Source organism: Prunus persica, chromosome G6 (genome assembly GCF_000346465.2).
Source record: "Prunus persica cultivar Lovell chromosome G6, Prunus_persica_NCBIv2, whole genome shotgun sequence".
NCBI classification, from domain to species: Eukaryota; Viridiplantae; Streptophyta; class Magnoliopsida; order Rosales; family Rosaceae; genus Prunus; species Prunus persica.
This window is the reverse complement of record NC_034014.1, coordinates 29,262,703-29,289,401: the sequence shown is the minus strand read 5'-3', so window position 1 is coordinate 29,289,401 and position 26,699 is coordinate 29,262,703. Positions and strand designations below refer to the sequence as shown.

The window sequence follows — 26,699 nt, the reverse complement described above, 5'->3', positions numbered from 1 at the left end:
ATAATGACTGGGTCCAAGTCGTAATAACTGAGCCTAGCTAGGGGCTAATTCGGTATTATACTCTGGAAATAACCCAGTAGGAGTAGCCCAATAACCCACACCCCCAAGTCCTATACTTCAAGGCCCAGATTTATCAGCCCACCCAAAGCGGGCCCACTAAACTTTTCCTTCGTCTCTCTCCTACTTTTTTTCTCAATCTTCTCTTCTTCCCATTACAGCCAAGCCCCCCATTTCCTGTTTTCTGTGTGAAGTTAACTGAGGACGTGAGCTGCCAATTCTTCTTTAGGTAATGTTTCTCTTTACAATCTCTGTGTGTTGAAGTTAGGGTTGGTTGAATTATTGAACTGTGTATTTAATTGAATTAGTTTTTTGGTTTTTTAGAATCTCAGAGAGAGACAGAGAGAGGGTCTGAAATGGAAGCTGAGAGAAAGCTGTCGGTGGAGGCAGAGGCGATATTCAGAGAAGGCGTAGTATTGGTTCTGTCTCGGTGGTCGGCGCTCCAATTGGCCGTCGACAACGAGTGGGGCGGCCGTGACTCGCGCCGCAAATCGGAGCAACTCGCCGCCGACGTCTTCTCCTGGTTCACTCAGTCTAAAGGTAATTTTCTCAACTCGCTCACCTCAACTCTCTCGTTCGTTCTGATTGCTGTGAAGAAAAAGAATGGGTTTTCTGATATAGCTAGCCTATATGTGTTAATTTTGCTCAGAGGTTCTTTACATAGATGACTTAGAAGATATTCTGAATGAAGCTATGCTTTCTCTTAATACCGTGACAGAGGATGGCAGCATTGAGGAGGTAAACTTGCTTTCCCTACTCTGCTACCCTTCTTTGTATCATCAGAGAAACACCTTATATTGTATTTTGTATGGATGGTTTTGTTATATTGGAGAATATTTTATATGTTATGCTTCTTCTTGTATATTTCCTCGGATAGACAATTTGTGAGGAGGATCAATTTCATGTGAACTTCTTTACCATGTTTGTTATTGGTTTTCTATCTTGATGGTGTTTATGATCTCTCTATTTGGATCCTCTTAGGTAGCTGAAAAGTTAATGTTTATGAACGAAGAATGTTTGAATGGTGATTTCAAGTCTGTTGAAAGCCTAAGAGAAGCCAATCATCGAAGAGTTGCTCTTCCTCATGTTAAACAGGTGAGTTATATTCAACACCCTCAGCCTGAAAAGTTTTACTTCAATAAGACATATATCTTTTTTTGGTGGTTTTTTACTATTAATCTTATGACAAAATGTGAGTAGACATGGGAAAAGGGACTGCGTCATTTGATAACATAATGCACATATTATTACCAGTAATGTGCGTTAAGTAGTCACTTGTTCATGGTTCTATTTGAAGAAAATCTCAATTGTTGATAGATATGAATTGGTACACCACATAACTATTAACTTTTGAGGGTGATGGTGATGATGGAGATTGTGCTTGTAAATTGACAATCCTGGCAAGATATGAGAGGCTGGTGCCATGTTTAGGTCTAGAGTTTGACTCTAGTCGGGGGTTATCAGCATGTAGGAAAGACAACAGCTACCTTACTGCCTACTAATGTCATGTTATAAAGGTCTGCATTGGTATTTATTGTTATGTTGCAATTTATGCGATGAAGGTGGCATGCCCTTATGAAATGTCATCCCATATTAAACACACTTTGATGAATTGTTAAGTTGTCGACTGTACCTGTAAAGAAACAATCGATCTTACGAGTGCTGATGATTGTTTTGTGAATGCATTTTCCTTGGATCTTAAATTTGTATCACTCTATTCCATGCTGTTGCCAACTTTTAGTCTAGTTTAGAGAACACCTTTTGGACACTGGGTTCATGGGAGGTCTTTTGACTGCAACCATTCATGCTGGATAACCTTGCTTGTTCATATGAGTTATGTTCTTTTGCTTTTGCTTCCTTACTCATTTAGGTGAATGACGATGACGATGACGATGACAATGACAACAATGAAAGAGATGATACCCTCGAGAATGATGGTCCGTCAAACATGATGGTGGACACACCAGAGTCCCAGTCAAATTCAAATCCAGTAGACATGACAGACAATAAACCAACTCCCAAGCCGGCTAAAACAGAAGATGGATGGGAAGTAGTTGGACCAAGGCGTAGTAAGGGTAAAAGGAATTAGGTTGAACTCCTAATTATACTTCCCTGAAAAATTTTGCCATTTCTATCTCTCTGTCAAGTAGAGTTTCTGTAGTCGTATATTGTTTGATCATGGTGATAATAGCTGGTTGGTTTGTTTTGTTTTTGCCTATTTGCCCTGTATTATTTTGCCTTGGACCATAATGACAGAATTATATTTGAATCTCTTTGACAATGTTCATTAACATACAAGACAATTGAATTTGGGAGTTCTAGTAGCCTAACCAATTGGGCAATAATTGAAGTCGAACAAACAGAGACAGAGATACAGGCTACTTCTATTGCAGCAGCTTCATACTTAGTCCAAAAAAACCCAAGTTAGCAAGTTAACTTTCCAATGACATTAGAATGAAGTGTCCAACGACAAATCACTTAGAAATTAGTTGGTCTTCGTAATTATCAGATAATTAAATGCTTGATAAAATCATAAGCTCATATTATAATGTGTGCGACAGAAACCAAATAGAAATAGTAGTCGAATACTTCTCTATTTGAGTGAAACAAAAGAATGAGCGCAATTTGAGCTTGAGAATTGGATGCCTAGTAAAACCATACTTCTTGAGGTTCACTGCAACTCTTCGAATGAACCCTTTTTAGCTGCAGACTTCACCGGGCCTCTCAAAGATAACGATAACCCTCCGATTTCCTCTCTCAGATTACCCAAAATATTTTACAATATAAAAATAATCACCACATTTGCTTTTTTCCATTAACCTCATCACCATACCAACTCTACTTTCTCAAACCAGCGCCCCAAAAACTCCAACTCTTCCTATTTCTCCTACTACAATGAACATTGTCGTTTCCTTCCTAATTTTTACCTCACACGTCATCTACATCCTTCCATTTATTTCATCTCAAGTAACACACCTGCCCTACTCCGGCAACCAAGGCCAATGGCACCTCCTACATTCATCCATAGGCATCTCCGCCATGCACATGCAACTCTTACGTACAAACATGGTCATCATGTTCGACCGGACCGACTACGGCCCCTCTAACATCTCCCTCCCCGGCCGCCAATGCCGGCATGACCCCAACGATACCTTGCTCAAAGTAGACTGCACGGCTCACTCCATCCTCTACGACATCGGCACCAACACACTCCGGCCCCTAAACGTACAAACCGACACGTGGTGTTCCTCCGGGGCCGTCTTCCCCGACGGAACCCTAGTCCAGACGGGCGGCTACAACGACGGTGACCACGTGGTCCGCACGTTCACTCCATGCACGGGCGACAATTGTGATTGGCTCGAATTCCCAAATTACTTGGTACAACGTAGATGGTACGCCAGCAACCAAATATTACCTGACGGTCGTATAATCATTGTCGGAGGCAGACGACAATTCAACTACGAATTCTACCCGCGCAATTTCCAAGACCCTCCTCGCACTTTCTGGCTCGATATTTTGAGACAAACAAGGGACCAAGACGAGAACAACTTGTACCCATTTCTCCACCTCTTACCAGATGGGAACTTGTTCATTTTCGCAAATACCAAATCAATACTCTTCAACTACAACCAAAACGTCGTCGTTAGAGAGTTTCCCGAAATACCTGGTGGCGAGCCTCGTAATTATCCAAGCACCGGCTCCTCGGTGCTGCTCCCGTTGGACGAAAACAAACCCTCCAATGTAAACATTGAAGCCGAGATAATTGTCTGCGGCGGCGCGCCGCGCAACTCGTTCGTGCTCGCTTCCGGTGGAGAGTTTATCGATGCACTCGGCACTTGCGGGCGGCTCAAGGTGAGTGGCCAAAACCCGTACTGGGTAATGGAGGAAATGCCGGTTCCCCGAGTCATGGCCGATATGCTTCTTTTACCAACCGGAGACGTCATTATCATAAACGGCGCCTCTCTAGGCACGGCTGGATGGGAATACGGGCGTGACCCGGTAACCAAACCGGTCATATACCGGCCGTCGGAGAAACCGAACAGGCGCTTTTCGGTCATGGCCGGTTCGCAGAGACCGAGACTTTACCATTCCGCTGCTGTTTTGGTACCGGATGGTAGGGTCTTAGTTGGCGGAAGCAACCCACATGTTTACTATAACTTTACCTGCGTCGAGTACCCGACGGATCTTAGCCTGGAGGCCTTTTCGCCTCCGTATATGTCGGTGGAATACGAACCGGTTCGGCCGAGAATCGTTTCGGTGAAAGAGGTTTTGGGATACCGGCAGTTCTTTTCGGTTGCGTTCGCCGTGCCCGAGTTGTTGTCTGTAAGTGTATTGTCGGTGAGGCTGGTTGCGCCGTCGTTTACGACGCACTCGTTCGCCATGAATCAGAGAATGATTGTGATGAAGCTGATCGGAGTGACGCGCGTGGCGCCGGAGACGTATGAGATTAGCTTGGTGGGGCCCTCGACGGGGGAGATTGCGCCGCCGGGTTATTATTTGCTGTTTGTGGTGCACGCTGACATCCCGAGTTCTGCTGCGTGGGTGAAGTTGCAGTGAAAGAAATGCCGACCAACACGTGAGGGACGTGCATGATATACTTCAATTTTAACGGTCAATAAAAGTTCTGAACAAAATGTACATAAAAATAAATAGTGAAACAGAATGTTCTTGGTGATAGTTTGGTCTTCTCTGGACTGGGCTTTTATATTTTCAGTCTCTTGCAGGCTGCAGCTGCTTCTTTTATGGCTCATAGATAGGCCCACAAACAATTTCTTTTTAAAATCATTTTGACGTCCATTTTCAAAAGCGCGTAAAAACACCCTCGAAAAATCTGGGCACCTTCTGTGACGTCGACGCCATTGCCACGTAGGTCGTAATCCTTTGACACAAATGCCACTGTCGTCACGGTGGCGTAATCGCAATGGAGCGTTTACTAATCCCGCTCTCAATCTCGCCCATGTCGTAATTTCAACAAAGACCACGCCCATTAAGTTACCGCCCAATATATTATAACCACTGCCTTTAGTTTTCCCTCCGAGAACGCCCTCCTCTGACCTCAAAGACCAAACCAACCAAACAGAAAACTTGAGAGAGAAAGTGAGGGAAAGTGAAAGAAAACAGAGAGAGAGAGAGAGAGAGAGAGAGAGAGAGAGAGAGCAAAAAATTAAAAAAACCTGATAACCTTACCGCTGCTGACTGACAAAATAGAGAGAAGAGAGGCGGAGAGAAATGAAGCACATTTTTAAGAAGCTTCACATAGGAAGCAACCACGACCCCAGCCGATCGAACGAACCATCGACCTCCGTAGCGTCGCCATCATGCGCCGCAGATCACCGTACAGTTTCCGGTCAGACCTCTGGAAATCCTCCGGGGAGTCCTCCATCGTCTTCGCCGACGCCGGCGAGCACCGTACAAACTCCCGGAGCTGCCACTGTGGACTCGACGACGACTGTGAATCGGCCAGACTATATGATGTCGGAGGAGGATTTTCAGGTCCAGCTCGCCCTGGCTATCAGCGCCTCCAATTCGGACTTTCGCGATGATCCGGAGAAGGATCAGATCCGTGCGGCAACGCTGCTGAGCTTGGGCGGCCATCAGATCGATTCGTCGAGAGATAAGGTTGAGGCGGCTGCTGCCGAGACCTTGTCGAGGCACTATTGGGTGAGTTTGGTGAAATATTTTTTAGTTCTAATTCAGTAAGTTCTGGTCAATTATGTAGAATTTGCGTTTAATTTGGGATTAGTGACGATCAGGGCAAGCAAATTTTACTGTTAATTGAGTTTGACTATTGTCGTACGGTTGACTGTTTGGAATTTGCTCAATTCACTGTTATGTTAAGCAAGTATCTGGTTCGTTGAAGTATAAGAATCCTGCTAGTAGCTCAGTAATGAATTCAAGCATGTTCTGTAATTCCTGGGGTTTTAATAGACTGGATTTTCGTTTGATAAGTATTATTTTGCAATGATCAGCTTAGTGCTGAAATCGGTGGAGCTCAGCTTTTTTCACTCTTGTCTTGAGTCTTGGATTATAAATGAGCAAATTTTGTTTAGGAAAGAGTATTAATGAGAGCCTTCTGACAATGCCATGATATGTTAAGGTGCTCAACACTAAGGATTTCATCGACATTCTTAAAGTTTTATTGAGTAAAATAGGAAAATCTGCCATTAATTGATCGGGAGTAGATTTTGTCGATCAGGGAAAACTTTAGTAACATTTAACCATCTTTTTAGAACAGATACCGTACTGTATTTAATTTTTATGTTTTGCTTGTATGTGCTACTATCAAGAAACGTTTTTTTTTTTTTTTTACTTCTTCATTTGTCTTGATTTGGATTGAATTCTCTTGTTCATCACCAGGAGTGTAATGTGCTGGACTATGAGGAGAAAGTGGTTGATGGATTTTATGATGTATATGGACTTTCCACAGATTCAGCAATTCAAGGAAAAATGCCTTCTCTTACAAATCTCGAAACAAACCTTGGGAGTTCTGGATTTGAAGTTTCATTAGTAAACCGAACAGTTGATCCTGCCTTGGAAGAGTTAGTGCAAATTGCACAGTGTATTGCATTAGACTGTCCTGTCACCAACGTTAGTGTTTTGGTACAGAGGCTTGCTGAACTCGTTAGTGGACATATGGGTGGGCCAGTAAAGGATGCTAATATCATGTTAGCGAGGTGGATGGAAAGAAGCAGAGAGTTGAGGACATCTCAGCAAACAAGTGTATTGCCTATTGGGTCCATAACCATTGGCCTCTCCCGACATCGTGCTTTGCTTTTCAAGGTTAGGTGTTGGATTATCATTTATTAATTGTCTTAGGCAATACTTTTTCGTCTTTCTTGGTTTCTTTTGGCTGTCCCTTGTACTGAAAATTTAGGCCATTTTGATATGTGCTATGCTACTGTATTGTACAACCGTTTCATTTCTTTTTCTTGATAGAATTTAAACATATATGTCTGTGTGTCTGTGTGTGTGTCTGTGTGTCTGAAAACAATGTTTTGTCAGATATCTAATAATTGGCAAATCAATCAGTGAATTCACAAACAGGAGCATATATATATATATATATATATATATATATATATATATATATATACAGAGAGCTTCCATTGAGGGATCCCTCAAATAAGCTTATTTGAGGGATACCCCTTGTAGGCCCCACTCCGGATTGTATTTCACTAATCCAAACCGTCTATTTTGTAGATACTCATTCAAAGATCATCCCTACAAAAAATCACTTGAATCCGATATCATTTAACCACTCAATTAAGTTATTGAAATTTTAGCATTTTCTTGAAGTACCGTGTTCATTGATTTTGTAAGACACAATTGGATGTCGAAACGGTTTCCGATTTGTCTAATTTTTTGTTAGGATGATCTATGAATGAAGACCTAAAAAATAGATGGTTTGGATCATTGGAAAAAAAATTGTATGGTACCCTAAAGGGCGTCCCTCAAATAATTTTATTTGAGGGATCCCTCAATAGAAGGGGACTGTATATATATATATATATGCATATGTTTGTTTGTTTGCCTGTGCTTACAGGAAATATGGAACTATAAATTGGTATAGTTCTTTGAATTCGTGTAGTCATTCTCTACACAGAGAGGTAGATTTAGAAAACAATGTTTTGTCAGATATCTAATAATTGGCAAATCAATCAGTGAATTCACAAACAGGAGCATATATATATATATATATATATATGCATATGTTTGTTTGTTTGTCTGTGCTTACAGGAAATATGGAACTATAAATTGGTATAGTTCTTTGAATTCTGTAATTTGACTTGTCACTTGGGATGTATGTGACCAACTTCTCTCACATATCCCGCTGAGTAGTTATATTTTGTAGTTAAATGTGAGGAACCTTATGAGGGTTAGTTAGTGATCTTACCATTTACAAAGTTCTAGTAAATGAAGTTGGGGCTACGTAATCTTGTATATTTAATCTGTTTCTTCGGATGTAGGTATTAGCTGACAATATCAAGATGCCCTGCAGACTGCTTAAGGGTATTCATTACACTGGTGTTGAGGATGGTGCTGTTAATGTAATAAAGTTGGAGGATGACAGGTTGTGGTTTATGTTTTTTTTCTTCCAGGTTTTCTGGTTAAATTGTTGATACATTTTTGTATGATGTGTTGTGTTTTCACTTTTATTATTTTGGCGTGTGCACATTTTTTTTAGGGTCCACAAAGCTTTATGCCAAGGTTGCTCTAAAATTTGTACTGTGAATTCAGTTTTATTCCAAAATTTCTACCAATCTCCAAAACTTTATCAGTTTTGACTGATTAAAGCTAACTTCAAGCCATCACAATAGCTTCATAATGTGCATTGACATCAGATATTGTGTCCTCTTGCTATTAATTTTGATTGTGTTTCTATAGCATTAGATTTCTTTTGTCCTTTTAAGTTCAGCGGCAGTCTTCTTGAAATGTATGTATGCAGATGTAAAAATGCATGAAGTCTCCAACAGTTCCCAAATTGATCTGTTTACCCTTCTACATGGTTTTAATTTATAGTTTGTCTTCAGGGAGTTTCTGGTTGATCTCATGGCTGATCCTGGAACGCTCGTACCAACTGATATTCCAAGTGCAAAGGACACTGCCTTTCAGCCATACCATCCAAACTTAAGCAAAAATCCTACTGTCCATTCTTATATCGATACAGAAGTTGCGTACTCAGGACCAAAGCCATTGCATGGAGAGGGTAGCAGCCAAAACTCTGCAGCTGAAAGCAGTTTAGCGTTGGAAAGAAGACCAATTTCAGAGAATATAGAATCATTGCCTACATTCTCGGGTGCAAGTAGTGACACTGGAGTCGGTTCTTCTAGAATACCCAATAGAGCGACTCAGTTAGATCATCTTCCCTCATCAGCCTTCGAAAATTACAGAGGGAGTCGTGGGGCACATGCAGTTGAAGGTGTGACGAGGATGAATGTAAATGTAGTTCCATATACTCAAAACAACTCGGAGGACTCAAAGAACCTTTTTGCCGATCTTAACCCATTCCAAATCAAAGGACCTGTGAAAGCTTCTATGTATAACAAACCTGTGGAGAACAAAGTTGAAGAGCTTCAGAGACAGAGAAATAATGTTGCCTCTGGTCGACCTCCTGCATCATTAATGTGGAAAAATAAATATGCTTTCAATGAAGTCCCTAAAAGAAAGGAGAATGATAATTATATGGATGGTATCTTCCCAAGAGTTAATCGCGAACCTAATGGGTATAATCCATCATCTGCAGCTTCCACCAGCTCTACTGTATCTGAACAGATCAATCCTGGTGGTTTCAAATCAACTGCTCATTCAAATATGTCAGATAGAGATGGCGATGCCAAAAATTATAGGGGGGAACAACCCAGGGCTAAAGGTTATTTACAGAATGGCACAATAGATGTTAATGAACATCAGAACAATGAAATTGGCTTCCATGATCCTAGAAAGTTCACGCATGACAGATTTATGGAGACCAATTTGAAACTGAAGGATCCAGAAAGTTGTAGCTCATCTTTTGATTCCATTTCGAGCAGGGTTGATCAAGTATTTGATGATGTTGATGTAGGTGAAAGTGAAATTCCGTGGGAAGATCTGGTTATTGGAGAAAGGATTGGACTAGGTAATGTCCATACCTGGTCAAAGTTGCCTATATTGTCTGAAAAACTGCCAGTGTTCAATCCTCACACAGCTATAAACTCATTTTTCCTGGGGAGCTGACTAATTTTTTTTTCTCGTTGTCTTGACTAGGTTCATATGGAGAGGTATACCATGCTGATTGGAATGGAACGGTGAGTTTTATATAAACGACTATGCTCTTTCTTATCTCATATGCGGCAAAAACTGTTATGTTTATTTGATCCTTTATTATTATTCTCCTTATGGATTTTGAATACCTAGTGCCCTCTCTTTCAATTTTTTTCCCGATCATCTTCATTGACTAGCACTGCTAAATTGTTTATAGCGATAGAACTTACTTATTAAATCAGTATATGTGATTCACAAGGAATTGATAAATGACATGCAAATTAGCACCATTAGGTGTATGGGGGATTTTAAAGGGGTTGCCTATCATTGTCAATGCACTGATGGCACTATAGAAGTTGCTTTTTTGTTTACTGCGAAGCAGGTTTATATTTATAGTGTATGGTTAGGGATTTTAATAAAAGATTTCCTATATTCAAAACAATTTCAGTGTTCTTTAAAGTTAGGTAGGATTTGTAATTTATAATAACTGTTTCTCTACTGTCATTATTTCATGGTGGATTCTGCTTTGTCACTACTGCCTGGAACTATGCATGTACTTAATTCATTGCCAGAGGCTTGAAAGTGTTTTTAACTTTAATTTCATGGGAATTAAATTCAACTGGGGACTTTAATTTTGGCTGGTGAATTGTTGTTGAGTTACAGGAAGTTGCTGTGAAGAAGTTCCTAGACCAGGATTTCTCAGGTGCTGCTTTGGCTGAGTTCAAAAGAGAAGTAAATTTCTAGTCCCTTATGTGCATATGCTGCACTTTTTAGCTTCCAAGACTTCGAGGAAAAGGGGAAAGGGAAAATAAACTTACAACCTGATGATAATTATTGTGATCTTTGTTTTGCAATGTAAGGTGCGAATAATGCGTAAACTGCGTCATCCAAACGTTGTGCTTTTTATGGGTGCTGTTACACGTCCTCCTAACCTCTCTATCATTACAGAGTTCCTTCCAAGGTATAATTCTGCACATTGATCATGGTGAAAAGATTATATATTGACTGGAACATGTATACATATTCTATTTTTCATCTTTCTGTTGTAACTGGTCCACTCATACTTTATTTCCCCAGGGGAAGCCTATATCGGATTATCCATCGCCCTCATTGCCAAATTGATGAGAAACGTAGAATAAAGATGGCTCTTGATGTGGTATGAGATTATCTTCCCTGTGTTCTCTGGAACCGGCATGATACATCAATATCCACTTTCAGCTCTCTTTTTATTTTGCAGGCAAGGGGTATGAATTGCTTGCATGCCAGCACACCCACAATTGTTCACCGGGATTTGAAATCTCCAAATCTGTTGGTTGATAAGAACTGGAATGTGAAGGTATCACATTCCTTTTTTTAGTGTTGTTTCTCTTCTTTCTTGTGGATAATGAGATGCCTTGGCCATCTAATTAGTAGTTCTTTGAGATATGTATTATACTTTTTACAAAACTGGATCTCAATTATACAGGTCTGTGATTTTGGATTGTCACGCTTGAAACATAATACTTTCTTGTCATCCAAATCAACTGCTGGAACGGTGAGAATCTGGGATTATTATTGATTTTTTTTTTCTTTATTTAATAAATTGGTTTTCTGTTGGCAATGAGAAATATGACCACAATTCTTAATCTAACTCTGTCACCTTTTCTTCATTTGCCTGATTGTTTCCATCGATGAGCTAGCCTGAGTGGATGGCACCGGAAGTTCTCCGCAATGAAAACTCAAATGAAAAGTGAGTAGTAATTCTTGTTATTATATTTCTGTTTCTCTTCTTTCAGCTTTGATTGATGCCTTGTTCCAACTATATGTGTGGAGAAAATATACAGATTAAAGATTCTCTGAAATCTTGTGTTAAATATATAGGTGTGATGTATATAGCTTTGGAGTCATTTTGTGGGAGCTTGCTACTCTGAAATTGCCTTGGAGTGGGATGAACCCGATGCAAGTTGTAGGTGCAGTTGGTTTTCAGAATCGTCGCCTTGAGATACCTAAGGAACTGGATCCCCTTGTTGCGAGGATAATATTGGAATGTTGGCAGACGTAAGTTGCAGAAAGTTTAGAACAGTTGTATATTTTTTACCTGTTGAATCCAGTTTAATCGGGTGTTCTTTCTTTCCGGTTAGCGATCCAAACTTGCGCCCCTCGTTTTCAGAGCTCACGGTAGCTCTCAAGCCTTTGCAGCGGCTTGTCATTCCATCGAATCTTGACCACCCAAGCTCACATTTACGGCAAGAAATCTCAGTAAATTCCACACCTTGAAAAGCCTCTCTCCCAACTGTGAATAAGAAGACATTCCGGTTCTGTGCTTCTGAGTTAGGATAGGATAAAAAAACTCACAAACGAAAAATCAGAAAGAGTGAGAATGGAGAGAGCAAAAAAAAGCATGTACCTCAATTGTATTATTTAATGCATGCCCAGCTACTGTTGCCCAAAGATTGCAGCAGGGTCCTTTTTGTACAGAATTCATAGTAAAGTTCTCAAAGAAAACTGGATTTGTAATTTATATGTTAATAATACCTCCAGCCATCCAGATAAATTAATACAAAGCTTTGTGTTATTCTTATCTATTTTCTTGGTTACATGGAAATATTTTATTTAGAAACCCTCTTTAATAAATCTAGCCGTTTCTAATAACCTCTGAAGCTTTATTTTCTGCCAAGGCCGACCCTTCTTCCTATCCAAACATTTCAGCTCCTTAAACACACGACACGGCCAACTTCACAGCCTCTGTTACCGGCGCCAGGCATACTCAATTTCCTCCCCACCGCCGTTCATCTTTCCCAGTTCCAGGCATTGATCAGGCATTGATCCAATCCGACGTTCGTTAATGCGAAGGGCTCTATACCAAGGGTCGTCGGAGATTTCGAAGGGCCGGAGACTGACCTGTAGTAGAGTCTTCAACTTGCTCTCCATTGCTCACATTTGAACGAATTTCAAAAGTTCATAGAGACCACAATTTTGAATTATACTGGCTAGTTTCTTGGACTAGGTACAACCTTTTTTTTTTTCTCGCTTCAATTATCAATCCTCTTAGAAATTCTATATATACTAAAACCCAATGCAACTAAACACTGTAGCTAAGCACAGTGTAATGACGGAAATGCCCCTCATTTTGCTGCTGTTTTTGTTTTGTTTTTTCTTCAGCACAGTAAATTGACGAAACTGCCCTTGACTAAACAGCTCCTTTTGTTTCCGTTTTTGCCCCTTCTCCTTCGTTGATAACCCTTCGTTCGCTCACAGAAGCCCCCATTTCCAGTTCGTTTTGAACCAGCTGGTTGGGGGGCAGCCATGGAAGATCTGCACATGGATGGGGAGCCGTCGATCTTTGTTTGGGAGGTGCGCTGCAAATCCAGCCGTCCTTTTGCTGTTCGTCTGAGAGATTTCTGGTGGGAAGATTTTTCATCTTTTCTACAGCCTTCCACTCAGACTTCCATCTCTCTTGCTTTCGAATTTCTGCATCCTTTGTCTTCAGGTATGCATCCCGTTTTCATTTCATGAATTTTATTATTTGATTAAACTATAAGACCTGTTTTAATTTGCTGCCCTAAAAGTCCAAATCCCTAATTTTCCTCATAGTGGGTCTGTGTTATTGATTTGCAAATTTTATCCAAATACTGAAATTGATTTGATTGTGTTATCATTTTGATGAAATCATGTTAAACAATTTAGTTATTAGAATACTATATGATTGCTTTTGATAAGGTTTTCTGTTTGGTTATTAAAAATTAGTTGGTAAACCCTGAAAATCGGTATTTGGATATGTCGGTTCTTTTGTTACAGGGTTTAGGATAGCTCTGTTTTGGTAAGCAGGATATGCTGCTATTTGGGTTGCTCTGTTTAAAGATATGTTCGTTCTTTTACTACATGGTTTTAATTCAAATTCGTTCTTATACTGGTTTATGGGACTGGGGATTTGAATTTGATAATTTTTGTTTTGGTAGGGGAAAGAAAATTTGGGAGTGTGATTCTAGGAACTGATTGCAATGTTTTAGCATAGTTGACTTGAAGAAGACTGGTTTGGGAAATATGTGGGATTTGAAAATCTGACTTATAAATTGGAATTATGTTTGTGGACATTAGTGATGACGAGAAAAAATTCAGAATTTTTTTGTTTGTGGGTTTGATTTACCAAGCAGATTTTTGCGTTGAATGGAAACTTATTGAAAACTAAAAAAGTTTGTATATCCTAATTTCAGAATGCAGAGTTTGGTTCTTTTGTTTTTTTCCTTTTCATGGGCTAATAATTTGGCCATGCTTATACTCTTTGCAGTTGCTAGGGACTGGAATGGATACGCAGGATACATCTCCTTCAGTGTTGCTATTCTTTGACAAGGAAAGATTTATATTTAATGCTGGAGAGGTAAGGAACTCAATTACATACATTTACATCTGGTTAGTTTTGTAATATTAAAAGTAAGGTGATGATTCAATTATTGTCTATGAAATAGTAATTAGAGATCAATGATAAACCTGTTGTTAAGTAATATAGTGTCTCCTACTTTGCAACTCTCACTGCAGGGATTGCAACGGTTCTGCACAGAGCATAAGATTAAGTTATCATAGGTATAAGATATCTGAGATCCTTACCCATTAGGTAGTTAAGACCAAAAGTGGGGCTCTCTATATACGCCTGGTGGTTAGCAAGAGAGAGTGAGTGGTTTTAAAGGGTGTCAATGGCCTTTGAATTTTACTTAAATAAGATTAAAGTTATGTGCTTTCAAGTATTTGTGAGCTCTCTGTATCTGGGTTTTGAGCAAAATGACTTTATTGATAAAGCTTTGATTTGCAGTGTATATTAATGGAGTAATAGGAACTGCTGACTGATGCAGTTTTGCATGTCCTTGGTTAATGCATTTATGTTTGTTCTACACAGATGATAAATTTTTAGGAGAAATGGAGACTTAAGGAGAGAAGTTATGGATCTGATAAGGGTTTAGGGTTTAGGGTTTACTATCTCTAATTTTTGGATCCAAATGGAATTTCTTTGATTACATATGCTGTTTCTCCAAAGCACCAATGAATAAAGCATTTAGATTTGATGGGTTTGATGTGAATGGTATGAATAAAAGCGTTTAGATTTGATGGGTTTGATGTGAATGGTATGAATCTCTCTCTCTCATTTTGGTTTGGGATTTTTGATTTATTTGTGAATTAATTTTGTTGGGTTCAATAAAATTATCAGCCAGCTGCAGTTGACTTGGTGTAAATCACATATTTGGTCTACTTAAGTTCTTTATCGTTTCTGCCCAAAAAAAAAAAAGTTCTTTATGGTAATTTATGAAGCATTTTGATTCTGTTTTCTGGCGTTTTCCTTTGTTTCTCCAACTAATAGATGTAGGGGTTTTCTTTTATTTTTGGTTCACCAAATGGTTTCCATCTATTCTGATTTTCTAATTTTTTATATGAGATGTGCAGTTGTTGCGGCTCTTAATCCTTCAATCTTCTCCATCTTACTTCGCAAGTTATATTACTTCGCAAGTTCACATTACTTTGGTTGTTTTTGGGTCTTTCTGTTAACTACTTTGAACATGCATTTTAAGTTCAATTTTTGTCGGCTTGGCATTTCCCTTTTTTAAGAATCTATTTCAATGAAGGCATTCAAGTTATATTACTCAGTTAGTTGGAGTTTACAGCAAGACATTCCATTTGAGTTCATTAAATGTCAAACTGCATAAAATAAGTAAGATTCATGGTTTTAAAAAAATGGGACAAGGTTTTGCAATCATTAAGGATCTTATTGTTATTGGAATAGCTCCAAGAGATCAAGGTTCCAAAAAGGAGTAACATACATTTGGAAAGGTGTTCACCCATGATCCTACGGCTGTGTCTGCAATTTTTGTTGGCCTGGCATTTCCCTTTTTTCTAATCATGCCTACCAAATGATTGTTCTGATATGAGGATTAAGGGTGCAATAAATTATTTTTTTTATACCACTGAAGTTGGGATTTTTGAAGAAAAATATCTATATCTTCGTTTTGCAGTTTCAACCATTTTGGATTTCTAACTGTCTTTATGAAGATGTTGATTCTTTCTTATATTCATGTCACAAATTAGTGGCATGCTCCTCAAGAGTTTTTTTTTTCATTATTATTTTACGTGCTTATTCTCCTTGAATATTTAAGCTCAAAATAGTTAAACTGCCATCTGAAATTTTATTAATTGAGTTGTGTGTTTTCTGGATATTGTTAGCAAAGTAAAACAAATGAACAAATTTCCTTTTCTCTCCATCTCTGCTTTCGCTTACCTAAATTGCATTTTTTTTTTTTTGGCATCCACATATTGTTTCACTTTAGTTTATGATTTTTTAAAGCATGAACATGATGAACATGACTTGCAAGACACCCTGCACTTCCTTTTTTTTCTTAGGTAACGCTCTGATTTCAGTTCTGGGTTTCATGAATGTCTAATCATGTTTTCCTTTGTACTTGGATTTTGCTGTGCATTTCATATTAGTTTTTAGTTGTATGGATTCAATTTAAGTTTCATGCTTCATGATGTGTAATGTTAGAATTCTTTTGTAGTTAGACTGTTAGAATCCTGAAATTTAAGTATTTGCTTAAAGTTGGTTGGTTGGTTGTATTTTGAGGCTATGTAATTATGTGGTTGTTGTACTTCATTCTAATTACTGTTTATTTTTTTATTATTTTTTTTCAGTATGAATCACAGTTAGGCAGTCATCCAATTGCTTCAGGTATGACTTATGAAAATTAAAAAGTTATTCAAATCTACATGTTGTATTGAAACTTTGGAATTTTATCTCAACAGATTCAATTGTCTCTCACCTCTCTAACGTATAAGCAATCACTGAAGCAAAGAAGCGAAGATAACTTTCAGATTATTGTTTCTTCATTTTGATTTATTGACTTTTTCTTTTTTCGTTTGTGTTGCCTCAAAATTCCTTCACAAAATTCGACTTGCCTCTACTACTACGTGTTTCCTGCTCTCTTCCTTATGTTGTTTTCCCCCTGATTTAATCTCAGGCTTCCATGAAATTTTGATTGTTTCAGAGGTGAGCTTGGGTACGAAATCCAAATACGAGAAGCAGTCGTTCGCCCAAATTGTTTAACCATTCTTCGCTTTAAAGGTATATTCATGATTGCCTCTCTATTCCTTATACTCTCTACTATTTTTTTTGGTACTGATTTCTTTATTTTTGTAATGTTTGTTTGCTCATCATTTCTGCATTTTCATGTTTGTATTTTTCTTTTCTTCCACAACCTTTTCCTTCAGATGAACACAGAATTTAAAATATGTTTACTTTCATATTATTCATATCTTAAAAGTAAAGAAAAACATTGAGTTCTTATTTAATTTCGTTATTTTGTGTTTCTTCGATTGGAAAACCATTTATAACTTTCTTATTAAAATGTAAAATTATATTATTCCTATTTATACATAATTAGATGTTTATGATTATTGTCATAACTCAATTTTCCCCATTCATCAACATTAACACTTGCTATTTTCCCACTTTTTTATAACAGAGTCAAGACCTCCATCAAAGAGAAGAAAAGTCATGAAGAAATTGCAAAACAAAGCCCACCGAATTAAACAACTAGCTGCTCAAAACTATTCAAATTTTGCTATTTTAATAGCTCCTTCCCACTATTAACATCTCAATGTATATACAAACATGTGTACTATTTTAACATAAAAAGTAGCCTGTAAAATATGTGATTTCCTTTTTTTCCACTTATACTTCCTTAGTTAAGCATAATGCTACGAGTTAAATCTCATTGTATATATAAACAATTTTATTTTGTCTACGTAATTTCAAAACCCGCAGCATCGCGCGGGCTTTATTGCTAGAATATGGTATCTAGCATAAGAGGGTAAGTATCGCATATTGCTTGGGGCCGTGAGAAAATAAGTTTTCACATGAAAACAATGCCACTCATGAGCTTACATTAAGGAGAAGAAAAAATATACGTGCAAATTATTACACTGCAACTTCTGTTGATAGAAAACTATAAACAACCAAATCCTTAATATTTCCCTTAAGATATCCATATTTCCTTAACACACCCTCCCTTTGGAACCCAGATTTCTCGAAAACCCTCTGAGAGGCCTTGTTCTCTACATCGGCAAAAGCCTGCAACCTCACCAAAATAGGGAAGTCATTGAAAATTTGAGACACCGCAATCTTAACTGCTTTGGTGGTAATCCCTTGCCCCCAGTACTTTGCTGCTATTGCATATCCCAAGTCTGCCTTGTACCTGTCATCACCTGATCCTGGAAAAATGGTTACAAACCCGATCGAACGGTCATCGATGCATATCGCCTGGCGCCAAGGGTGGGGGATACAAACATCCTTGATGAAAGTCAAAGCCTCATCTCTGGTTGTCAAAGTCTTCCATCGGAGGGACCGAGTCACTTGATCATCGCCTGCGTATGACATGAGATCATCAACGTCAGATAGCCTGAATGGACGGAGAGTGATCATTTTTGACAAATTGGTCTCCATGAAAAGTATGACTATGGCAAACACCAACTCTTATGAGTTATGAGCGCCTATAAATATATTTTATCTAAAATCATGAAAGGCTTTTGGAATATGAACGTATCTTCTTGTACTTTAGTTGCTGCAGACATGGCTTAGCCAAGTTAGCTAGAACGGATGCTCCCCACTATGCACCCAAGTTCGAATCTCCTTTCCCGTAGTTTGAATTAATTTAAAGTAAATTATCGCTTGTACAATAAAAAAAAGTACTTTCGTTGTTACAAAGTCTTACCATTATTAATAAATTAACTTATCAGCTCATCTTGTTTGAGGAAACCAACCATTAGAGTCTACAGATACATTAAACAGCATTTTGAGGTGAGACGCAACTTATAAGGTTGGCTTTAGGGATAAACCAAAGTCGATTGGAGAAAAAAGGGCAAATCATAACAAACATATTTTTGAGAAGGACATTATTGTAAATGTAAAGTGTAGAGGTATTCAGCATACAAGGCCAATTATTCCATTGCCTTGACTCTGGGATCATTAGGCTAATTAATCTAATCTGTTGAGAGAAAACTATAGACAACCATATCCTTAATACTTCCCTTAAAATAAAGATATTTCCTCAACACACCCTCCCCTCTAAAACCCTCTGAGAGGCCTTATTGGATATGTATATACAATATTATTAATGATGAAAAACTTTGGAATTGAGTGTTTTAACATATGGTGGTCTTATCAAGTTTTTATTAGTGTAATATATAAGGAAAGAGATTCGAATTTGAGCCGAGTTCAATATGGTGACCAACGGACTTAATCCGTGTCAATGTCATGTGTGTCCAGGTTTTTTTTCTACAGAGCCTTCCTATCCTAAACTTGGGAGATAATTAACATAACTTTGAGGTGACATGCCACTTGTGAGGTCATCATTAGGGATAAATTAAAATTGATTGGAGACTAAGAAAATAAAATTAAAATGTCATATTTTGTGAGACATTGACATTGGAAATATTCATCAATTAATTATTTTAACCAGATGGACTAACTATTAAACTAAAACTAAAACTTGCGACTGGAATTGACAAGGGCTGCTGACCCTGAGGAAGCGTGCAAAGGGAATATCTCTCTCTTTTTAATCACAAAACGCAGACAGTACAAAGCAAAACGCTTTCAATTGAATAAAATAACAAAATTGTTGAATTGAAACTGAAGGGCTTTTAGTTTTAATTGAAAAATGTGAAAGAGTAACACATCCCGACCTTAGCTCAGTTGGTAGAGCGGAGGACTGTAGTTGGTATAACCATCAGATATCCTTAGGTCGCTGGTTCGAATCCGGCAGGTCGGATTTTTTTTTAATTTTTAATTTTTTTTTTTATTGTAAAAGAATCTTATTTGTCTTTTCCAAATCTACAGAGCTTTAGGAATTAACAAAAGTACGGATTGATTTTATGAAATTGAAAACTTTGAGCTGCAAGTTTATATTTGAGAGCAAGACTGAAACCGATCTTTCTGTGGCTTTGCAGAGATATCAAGCGAAGAAGCTATAGAATAGAAACTGCTAAACGTCTTGCATAGAAATGAGGTTTTCTGGGGGAAGAAGCAGTAGGCCTTTTTTGAATGCTGAACTATCAAGATGTTTCAATTTAACACAACAATTGTATTTTCAACCAAAGTGATGGAAAACCAAAGATTCAATTTAAGAACCAAGAGCATAGCATTTCCAAGATAATGACTAGTGTACTGAAAAGTCTTAAATAATAACATGAAAAGCCGAGCTACTGTCATGGCAATGAAATAGAGTTCAGTTGCACCCCTGAATACGGAACAGATTGGAAAATCGCATCAAAGTTGTAAAATTGTACTTTCATGCATTCTCTAATCAAATTTCTTCAACCTCAATTTCATTCCAATTTATTGTCTAAACAAAATGTTAAGCCAATCTGGTCCAAGCAAGCAGAATAGGATCATCAAGAGGCCAGCCAACTTGCTAAGCAAACCAAAATAAATCAAAGGCTCCAAAAACTGCAAATTGATTCTTCGAGCTCTGGGCATCTCTCCATGTACTCGACTGAAGTGAAGGTTTTTCTTCTTATTTTATTCTTGGATCGCTTCAATCCTTTCCACAGCACCTTCATAACAAATAATACATAGACCAATAAGCTTATCAATCTGAAAACTCATGCATATAAATCAAATATGAAGGATTATTAAGCTAAGTTCTGCCGAGTCTTGGTAAAAGCATGTAAGGCCAAAGTACCGTTTGTATCTCTTCTTGGAACCACATGGACAGAGCGCATTCCTACTTATTTGCCCACTCTTAGCCAAATTAGACTTGGCAAGGTCAAATGGCGTTGAACCCATCAATTTTTGCACCTGCGGAACAGAAATTTTCAGTTAATAATGAGTTTTCCATGTTTCAATTTCATGGAAATATCCAGGAAATCAAATTTGCATTTTATAACCGTAACTAATGGACATACCACTGGCTCTATCCACTACTCATAGGGAGACTGTGATACAGTTCCTTTTTGATAAGTTGCAAAAGCAAGGTTTCCTACAATCCTAAACTGTAATCAGAATTTTGTTTTCCATCGATGTTTATGGAAAAAAGTGTATCCAAACAAACCAAGGGTCTTCATAAGCAATATGCCACAAATTGCCCCTATTATCACCAAACCCCCTCATTTTCCTCATCAGTGCCTACAACACTTAAAGCCAACAGACATAACACGAATTTAGTTCATGTAATGAAAGTAACTCACATGCTTCCACTAACATATTAGTTCATCTTAAAGGAAGCAATGACACACACAATTAAACTCCGGCTTTGAAACTTTCCAATAAGTAGGCATCTGCAAAGAGAGATGAATCTGACCTCAACAAGAAATTCAGGCACTTAGCCAACCAAACGGATGCCGCTGTACTATAAAAGTCTCCCCAAAGACAACAAAACAAGCAAAAACAGTGATTTCAGAAGCTATAAGACATTCTACAGTGGACATCCAATTTCTGCATGTGGTATACGGTCACTAAGGGTTATGCATATGCAGTGAATTTTCACTAACCAGAAAAGCGTAAAGAAAGTGAAATTTGAGAAATAATACCTCGTTAATGTTCTTTGGCATTGGTTTCCCTTCTTTCTGTAAGTTTTCCATCTTCTTTTGTGCTTCTCTAGCCCATGTGAACTTTGCAAGTGCATTCTCAACATCAGCAATCGTGCAATTACAATGCTTTGCTGCTTCTTGTTTTTGAGTGACATTGAGATTCTACAAATCAAAAGACCTAAAACCATAATCAAGAGACTTAACCAGACACAATTGAAAAGCATACACCTAGTATAGATGTTTTTAAATTCCAAATCACAAATACTTTGGACTGCATCCATTGGACTATGAAGTTTCCTTCAGCTTCATAGCTCAATTTTCTGTAGGGCCAGTATTGGCAGTTTGGAGGACAAATCCTCAGGTTTGAAAAATTGGCCAAGAGTATGGAAAAGGAAAGCGGAATTATAAAGATAAGATTAAATCCTCCAAGATATCGGATTAGGGCTTCCTTTTTTTAAATTAAAAAGGGAAAACCAACCTCTCCAGTGGAATCAAATCCTCCAAGATATCGGATTATGGCTTCCTGTTTCTCGAATGCATCGGCAAAAGTAGCTTCACTGCTTCTCCCCACAATATATTGCTTGAATGCCCCTATTCTTCTAGCATTCTTCATCTCATCCGCAAATCCTAGAATCAATCCAACAAATAAATAGTGTCGTTACTAGAACCCATGAACTCCCAACCTAAATTTATATAAAAGTTAATTACATAAAAAAGAAAGTTAAATCAAATGCTGGAACTAAAAGGAAATTAAAATGAGCAAAACCCGAAAGGGAAAAAAAGTCCAAAACAGATGTTCTGCTTAGGAATGAAATGGGTTTGATCGATAGTCTAAAAAGGTTAAGCAGATCAATAGCCAATCATCAAGAACACCTAAGGTTATAGGAAAAACATGCAAAATCTGAATGAGATAACGGCCAAAGTTCATATTCTTCTTTAAAATATCAATTGGGTTTTACCAAGAGCTTGAAAGTTTCGAGCACATAAACAGCTAATCGATAACAAAATTTAAATTAAAAAAAATTAAAAAATCGAAGTTTAGGAGCTAAAGTGGCATACGAAGCAGGGTAAATGATTCAGGGCTAGAGCCGGGATTGGTTTCATCTGAAGAGGTCTTATTTCCGGTGAAGACCCCTTTGATCTTGTTCACCCATGAGTTATCTAGGTGCGTCGTGGAGAAGATCGAGCGGCAAAATAATGGAGCAAGATGACAGTCATTGTAAGAATAGCCAATGAAAGATAACAGCAAGTTTGAGTTTTTCTTGCACAATGTGTTGCTTAGGATTCGTGAAGAATTATGCATTCTGGAAATTTTTCCCCTTTTTGGTCTCTGTTTCTCTTTTCTTAGGATTTAGGGTTTTAGTAGATACGGGGTTTTGGGAACAGAGACGAGTAGAGTGTAAAATCCTCCTAACGTCGTCGTTTGACCAGGACCGGGCCAATTAAAAGACCATACCAGTGTATTATCAGGTTGTTAATGCTTGCTGCTTGATATTGCTATTGTATGGTTTTAACTTTTACTTCTTGAAGTGTAATTCAAACTCCAAAAAAATTATCTTGCAAAAATGTCATCTTCACGTAGTGATCTAGAAAATAAATTGTGAGACAAAATTGAACCTCTGTGTAGGAATCTTGCAACCTATTTAGCAAGTAATGGAAAAGAATAAATCGCTTATATAAATTCATTCATTGCAAGTGTTATCAGAATCTTACAAGTTACCCTTTTATCTATGGAAAATGCTAGGGAGACCAACTTTAGATACCAACTTGTGTACCAACTCTCTAATAGAGTGTGAGACCCATTGTATTGGTGGGCTCCACCTCTATTAGAGAGTTGGTACACAAGTTGGTATCTAAAGTTGGTCTCCCTAGCATCACCCTTTATCTATTCAAGAATACAAAGCAAGCCTCAGCCTCCTGCACAAACTGATGATCCATAAGTAAACCCCGATCTACCACTCTTAGAAATACAATCATCAATAGGAGGTCAATGGCTTGACATACAAAGAAACGGTGGCCGAGTTATCAAACTAATACAACAAGAGCACTGCAGCCAACCACTGCTTCACATCCTGCATCTAAATTAGGACGAAAGACAGTAAAAAATGAATAAATTCTGCCACTCTAACCCTTGGACCGCCTAAACTCAAACCAGATTTCATAGTGATTAAAAAGCAAGCTATCATGTGTATGCTTTCCAATGTACTCCAGGCCCAAACTCTTAAGCCGCTTTGCACATTCGTCTCCTCCCAATCGCGAACAGAACTTAATATTATGGGACACGAAGATCCGCCCATCAAAAGGTTTCAATTTATTTGTCAATCTCTCTAATCCAACCCAGACAAGCTTATCAGGCATATGAAGAAACACTGCACTAGCATAGATCAAGTCATAGACAACTTCTGAACCAAATCTGCTGAAGTCCATGTTGTCGCCTTTCACAATCAAAGGGCGCTTGTGCAGAAGACCTTGGGAAGGAAGCTCATATCTAAAGGCAGCCATTAGTGATAGCTCATCTCTTTCAAGACAGTGGAAGTGTCCAGCATTAAGATAGCGAATGAAATGCAAACCGACTCGGAGGGTACCACAGCCAATCTCAAGGACATGTGACTCAGGCTTCAGATGGGTGGACTGAGCGAGGAACTCAAAAACATCTCTCCCACCTGCCCAAGGCTCACCATAGTTACTGTGGTGCTCTTCGGTAAGGAGCTCACCAGGGCACGGGAGGGCGGTGTGGTTTTCCGACTCAGGTCCTTCATAGTGAGATATACCCTTGAATCTAAAAATCAGAAAATTTTGGTCAAATTTTTGCAGGAAATCATCCATAAATTCACAGAACATGAAATGCACAACTTTCCGGTGACTTACTTAACAACAAACATGTGAACATGTGAAAATGCTGCACAGAAAAGCACGAGGAGAAAAAGGTTCCCAACTAAGAGAATACTCCAGTTAAAGAAATCACCAAATAACAAACATAACACATAGAAACACTTATCGAAACAAAAGAAATAGAAAAAATCACTTCAAAGACCTTACATGTTCTATAAACCTAGAAAATGATCAAAAACTTCATATTTTCCTTGTTCTCCCACCTAACCCTGTGGTTCACATAAACCAAACAGAGCACTATGGTACTTGCCAAACTCAAAAACTAAAAGAAATAGTGTAAAGAAAATACAGAAATTTAACCAACAATTTTGAATTAACCTTCAGAGAACTAAACACAAATCAAACTTTACTGAGGTAATCCCATGTAAACAGAAGTTGACTGATCTAATCTCATATCTCTCACATACTCCCTTTGACACAAATGCAAATAAAGCATACGAACTGGTACTTAAAACTTAAAGTTGACAACTTTGAACCCAAGATTAGAGAGTTGATCCAAGTAAACTTAGAACCCAAGTTCATGCATTTTCTTGTATATATTCACCCCCCTCCTCTTTCACATTCAAGACAATATTAACCCTTTTCTAAACTTTTTTGAGGCAGAATTGTAGACCAAATCCCAATACCATCACAAAAACCAATTGAAGTCCCAAATCCCAAGCCCATTGCACGCATCCAAATCCCCATTTCCAATTACACAAACAAATACAAATATAATAGAGAAAGAGAGAGAGTACGTACTGTAAGAGATCTTGGAGCTGCTCAGCTCTGGTACGAGGGTTAATGCCTTTACGCAACACGTTATCCTGCATATGCAACCCATTCACTCGGATCTGATCCTTCACCCACTCCACATCCTCTTTCGACGACCATATTGACTCTCCTCCGCCCTCTGACACGCTGAAATGTGTACCACCACCATCGCCGGCACGTGTTACACTAACATCGCCGCCGGTAGCACTAGCAGGAGCACCGCCGGCGTCGCGGCCACTACAAGAGCACGACGACGACAAAGAGGACAAGAGGAAGAAGAAGAAGATTGCGGCCACTGAGGCCGCCAGAACCAGCGCTGGCACTGTTATCACTATCCCCTTTGGTGACGATGTTGATGATGACGACGACCACAGAGCCATGTGATATGTATGTATGTCGTCAATTTACGCGAAGTCTTCAAGACTCTGATTTTTAGGTCTGCAGAAAACACTGGAAATTTTGGGACATTGATTTGGGGCCGACACTTACGATGTCGTTTCACGGGGCACGAAGAGTTTTTTATTTAACTTTTGGATTCAACCTTTCATGTGATTGGTGGTGGGGAGACTTGTGTCGTCTCTTCTCGGATGTTGTTTTGAGTAACATGCGTGCTACGATGTCGCATGGAATATGTTTAAAAAGTATAGCCGCTAAGCTGCGCATCAATCCGACCGAATCGATTAAATTGATCGATTTAATTCGTAATTATTGGTTTGATTTGATTTTGATAAAATAAATAAATAAAAGTTAAACTGAAAATTGAACCAAATTGTATATTATTTAGTTTAGTTTAATTTTGAACTTTTATAAACTGACATAAACCAAACTGAACCATTTATCTGCATATTTATTTATTTATATTTAATTTTACACTTGTAGTCCTTTAATTATAAAATAACTAGATATGAATGTTGAATTGTAGCTATATTAGTTATTTATTGAAATTTGAAGTTTTATTGTAAATTGAGTTTTAAGATGGTTTGCTACCCTAGAAAATGGAAAAAGTATGTAGCAAGTTGTGAATTTATTGATTACAATTGGACTAACAATGTTGAAAAACTACAAAAGGAAAGAGATTTGGACTTAGGCCCAAATTGCCCGAACTAAACCGTTTTAAATTAGTTTGGTTTGGTTCGGTTTTCTTTGTAATTTTTATCAAAATCAAACCATTATAATGTAAATGGTTCGGCCGTGATTTTGAGGTGAAACTGATCCAATTCAGATCGTGCTCACCTCAAATAACCGTGCGGCTATACTTTAAGTATTCGAACATTATTTTATTTTATTTTAAAAAAATATTTAAACAATAATAGTCATACGGCTGTATTATTTAAAAGGATTTTTTGCATTTTTTATGTGACAATTTTGTCATGTAAAATACCACTTTAGCCCAATGCTATTTCTTAAATTATTTTATTTGTACAAACGACATTAGGAAACGAGTATTTAAATTCTTTCTAATACCTCCCATTCTAATGAGGTGGTTTTTCTCAGTGCTAACTAATGAATCACAAATGACAATGTGTTTAGACAAGACTCAGCTCATCAGTAGTATTAGTAGCTTTTGTGCATTCCTTATAGTCTTGGGCTGCAAGCTTCTTGTGAGCAGTCGGAGGACTAGAAAATAAATTGGACCAACCTCGTGGCCTTGATCCAAAAGCTCAATTACTGTTGACATGCCTGCAAGCCCAGCTCCAATTATAGCCACTTTG

At 38.1% G+C, this 26,699-nt stretch overlaps 7 protein-coding genes and 1 non-coding gene across 13 annotated transcripts; 5 read left to right on the top strand and 3 right to left on the bottom strand.

Annotated features, from left to right (window-relative positions):
- Positions 185–2,360, top strand: LOC18775071 (pre-rRNA-processing protein TSR2 homolog). Of its 2 annotated transcripts, none has more exons than XM_020565509.1 (5): positions 185–286; positions 382–597; positions 707–795; positions 1,039–1,156; positions 1,938–2,360. In XM_020565509.1, the coding sequence occupies exons 2-5, from the start codon at positions 414–416 to the stop codon at positions 2,144–2,146; spliced, it is 600 nt and encodes a 199-aa protein (XP_020421098.1). In that variant the 5' UTR covers positions 185–286; positions 382–413; the 3' UTR covers positions 2,147–2,360. The 2 variants fall into 2 exon arrangements, with proteins under 2 accessions (XP_020421098.1, XP_007205930.1); XM_007205868.2 differs by having other exon boundaries at positions 1,039–1,152; positions 1,928–2,275.
- On the top strand, positions 2,644–4,614 carry LOC18773354 (aldehyde oxidase GLOX). Its single transcript, XM_007208127.2, has one exon. The coding sequence runs from the start codon at positions 2,953–2,955 to the stop codon at positions 4,612–4,614; it is 1,662 nt and encodes a 553-aa protein (XP_007208189.2). The 5' UTR covers positions 2,644–2,952.
- On the top strand, positions 5,080–12,360 carry LOC18771926 (serine/threonine-protein kinase EDR1). The gene is made up of 13 exons (XM_007206377.2): positions 5,080–5,718; positions 6,415–6,837; positions 8,025–8,128; positions 8,589–9,673; positions 9,802–9,842; positions 10,462–10,530; positions 10,659–10,759; positions 10,876–10,954; positions 11,036–11,134; positions 11,264–11,332; positions 11,478–11,527; positions 11,659–11,835; positions 11,919–12,360. The coding sequence occupies exons 1-13, from the start codon at positions 5,287–5,289 to the stop codon at positions 12,052–12,054; spliced, it is 2,865 nt and encodes a 954-aa protein (XP_007206439.1). The 5' UTR covers positions 5,080–5,286; the 3' UTR covers positions 12,055–12,360.
- LOC109949992 lies at positions 12,985–17,561 on the top strand. Its single transcript, XM_020567277.1, has 5 exons — positions 12,985–13,267; positions 14,066–14,155; positions 16,450–16,486; positions 16,805–16,879; positions 17,280–17,561. The coding sequence occupies exons 2-5, from the start codon at positions 14,081–14,083 to the stop codon at positions 17,405–17,407; spliced, it is 315 nt and encodes a 104-aa protein (XP_020422866.1). The 5' UTR covers positions 12,985–13,267; positions 14,066–14,080; the 3' UTR covers positions 17,408–17,561.
- On the bottom strand, positions 17,667–18,423 carry LOC18772773 (uncharacterized N-acetyltransferase p20). Its single transcript, XM_007204868.2, has one exon. It carries the CDS (start codon positions 18,257–18,259, stop codon positions 17,735–17,737), a length of 525 nt encoding a protein of 174 aa, XP_007204930.2. The 5' UTR covers positions 18,260–18,423; the 3' UTR covers positions 17,667–17,734.
- TRNAY-GUA lies at positions 19,493–19,583 on the top strand. The gene is given in 2 exon segments: positions 19,493–19,529; positions 19,548–19,583. It is a non-coding gene; the product is annotated as a tRNA-Tyr (tRNA).
- On the bottom strand, positions 19,912–22,734 carry LOC18772492 (protein translocase subunit SecA). 5 transcript variants are annotated; one of them, XR_002271963.1, is made up of 6 exons: positions 22,402–22,734; positions 21,821–21,969; positions 21,343–21,504; positions 21,114–21,161; positions 20,719–20,946; positions 20,510–20,611 (listed from the first exon to the last, which is right to left on the bottom strand). XR_002271963.1 is itself a non-coding variant. In XM_007205766.2 (5 exons), the coding sequence occupies exons 1-5, from the start codon at positions 22,643–22,645 to the stop codon at positions 20,349–20,351; spliced, it is 690 nt and encodes a 229-aa protein (XP_007205828.1). In that variant the 5' UTR covers positions 22,646–22,734; the 3' UTR covers positions 19,912–20,348. The 5 variants fall into 5 exon arrangements, 2 of the variants coding, with proteins under 2 accessions (XP_007205828.1, XP_020420841.1); XR_002271964.1 differs by having other exon boundaries at positions 20,719–20,938; XM_007205766.2 differs by lacking the exons at positions 20,719–20,946; positions 21,114–21,161 and adding an exon at positions 19,912–20,367 and having other exon boundaries at positions 20,496–20,611.
- LOC18775203 lies at positions 22,996–25,517 on the bottom strand. Its single transcript, XM_020567166.1, has 3 exons — positions 24,976–25,517; positions 23,221–24,121; positions 22,996–23,063 (listed from the first exon to the last, which is right to left on the bottom strand). Exons 1-2 carry the CDS (start codon positions 25,365–25,367, stop codon positions 23,467–23,469), a joined length of 1,047 nt encoding a protein of 348 aa, XP_020422755.1. The 5' UTR covers positions 25,368–25,517; the 3' UTR covers positions 22,996–23,063; positions 23,221–23,466.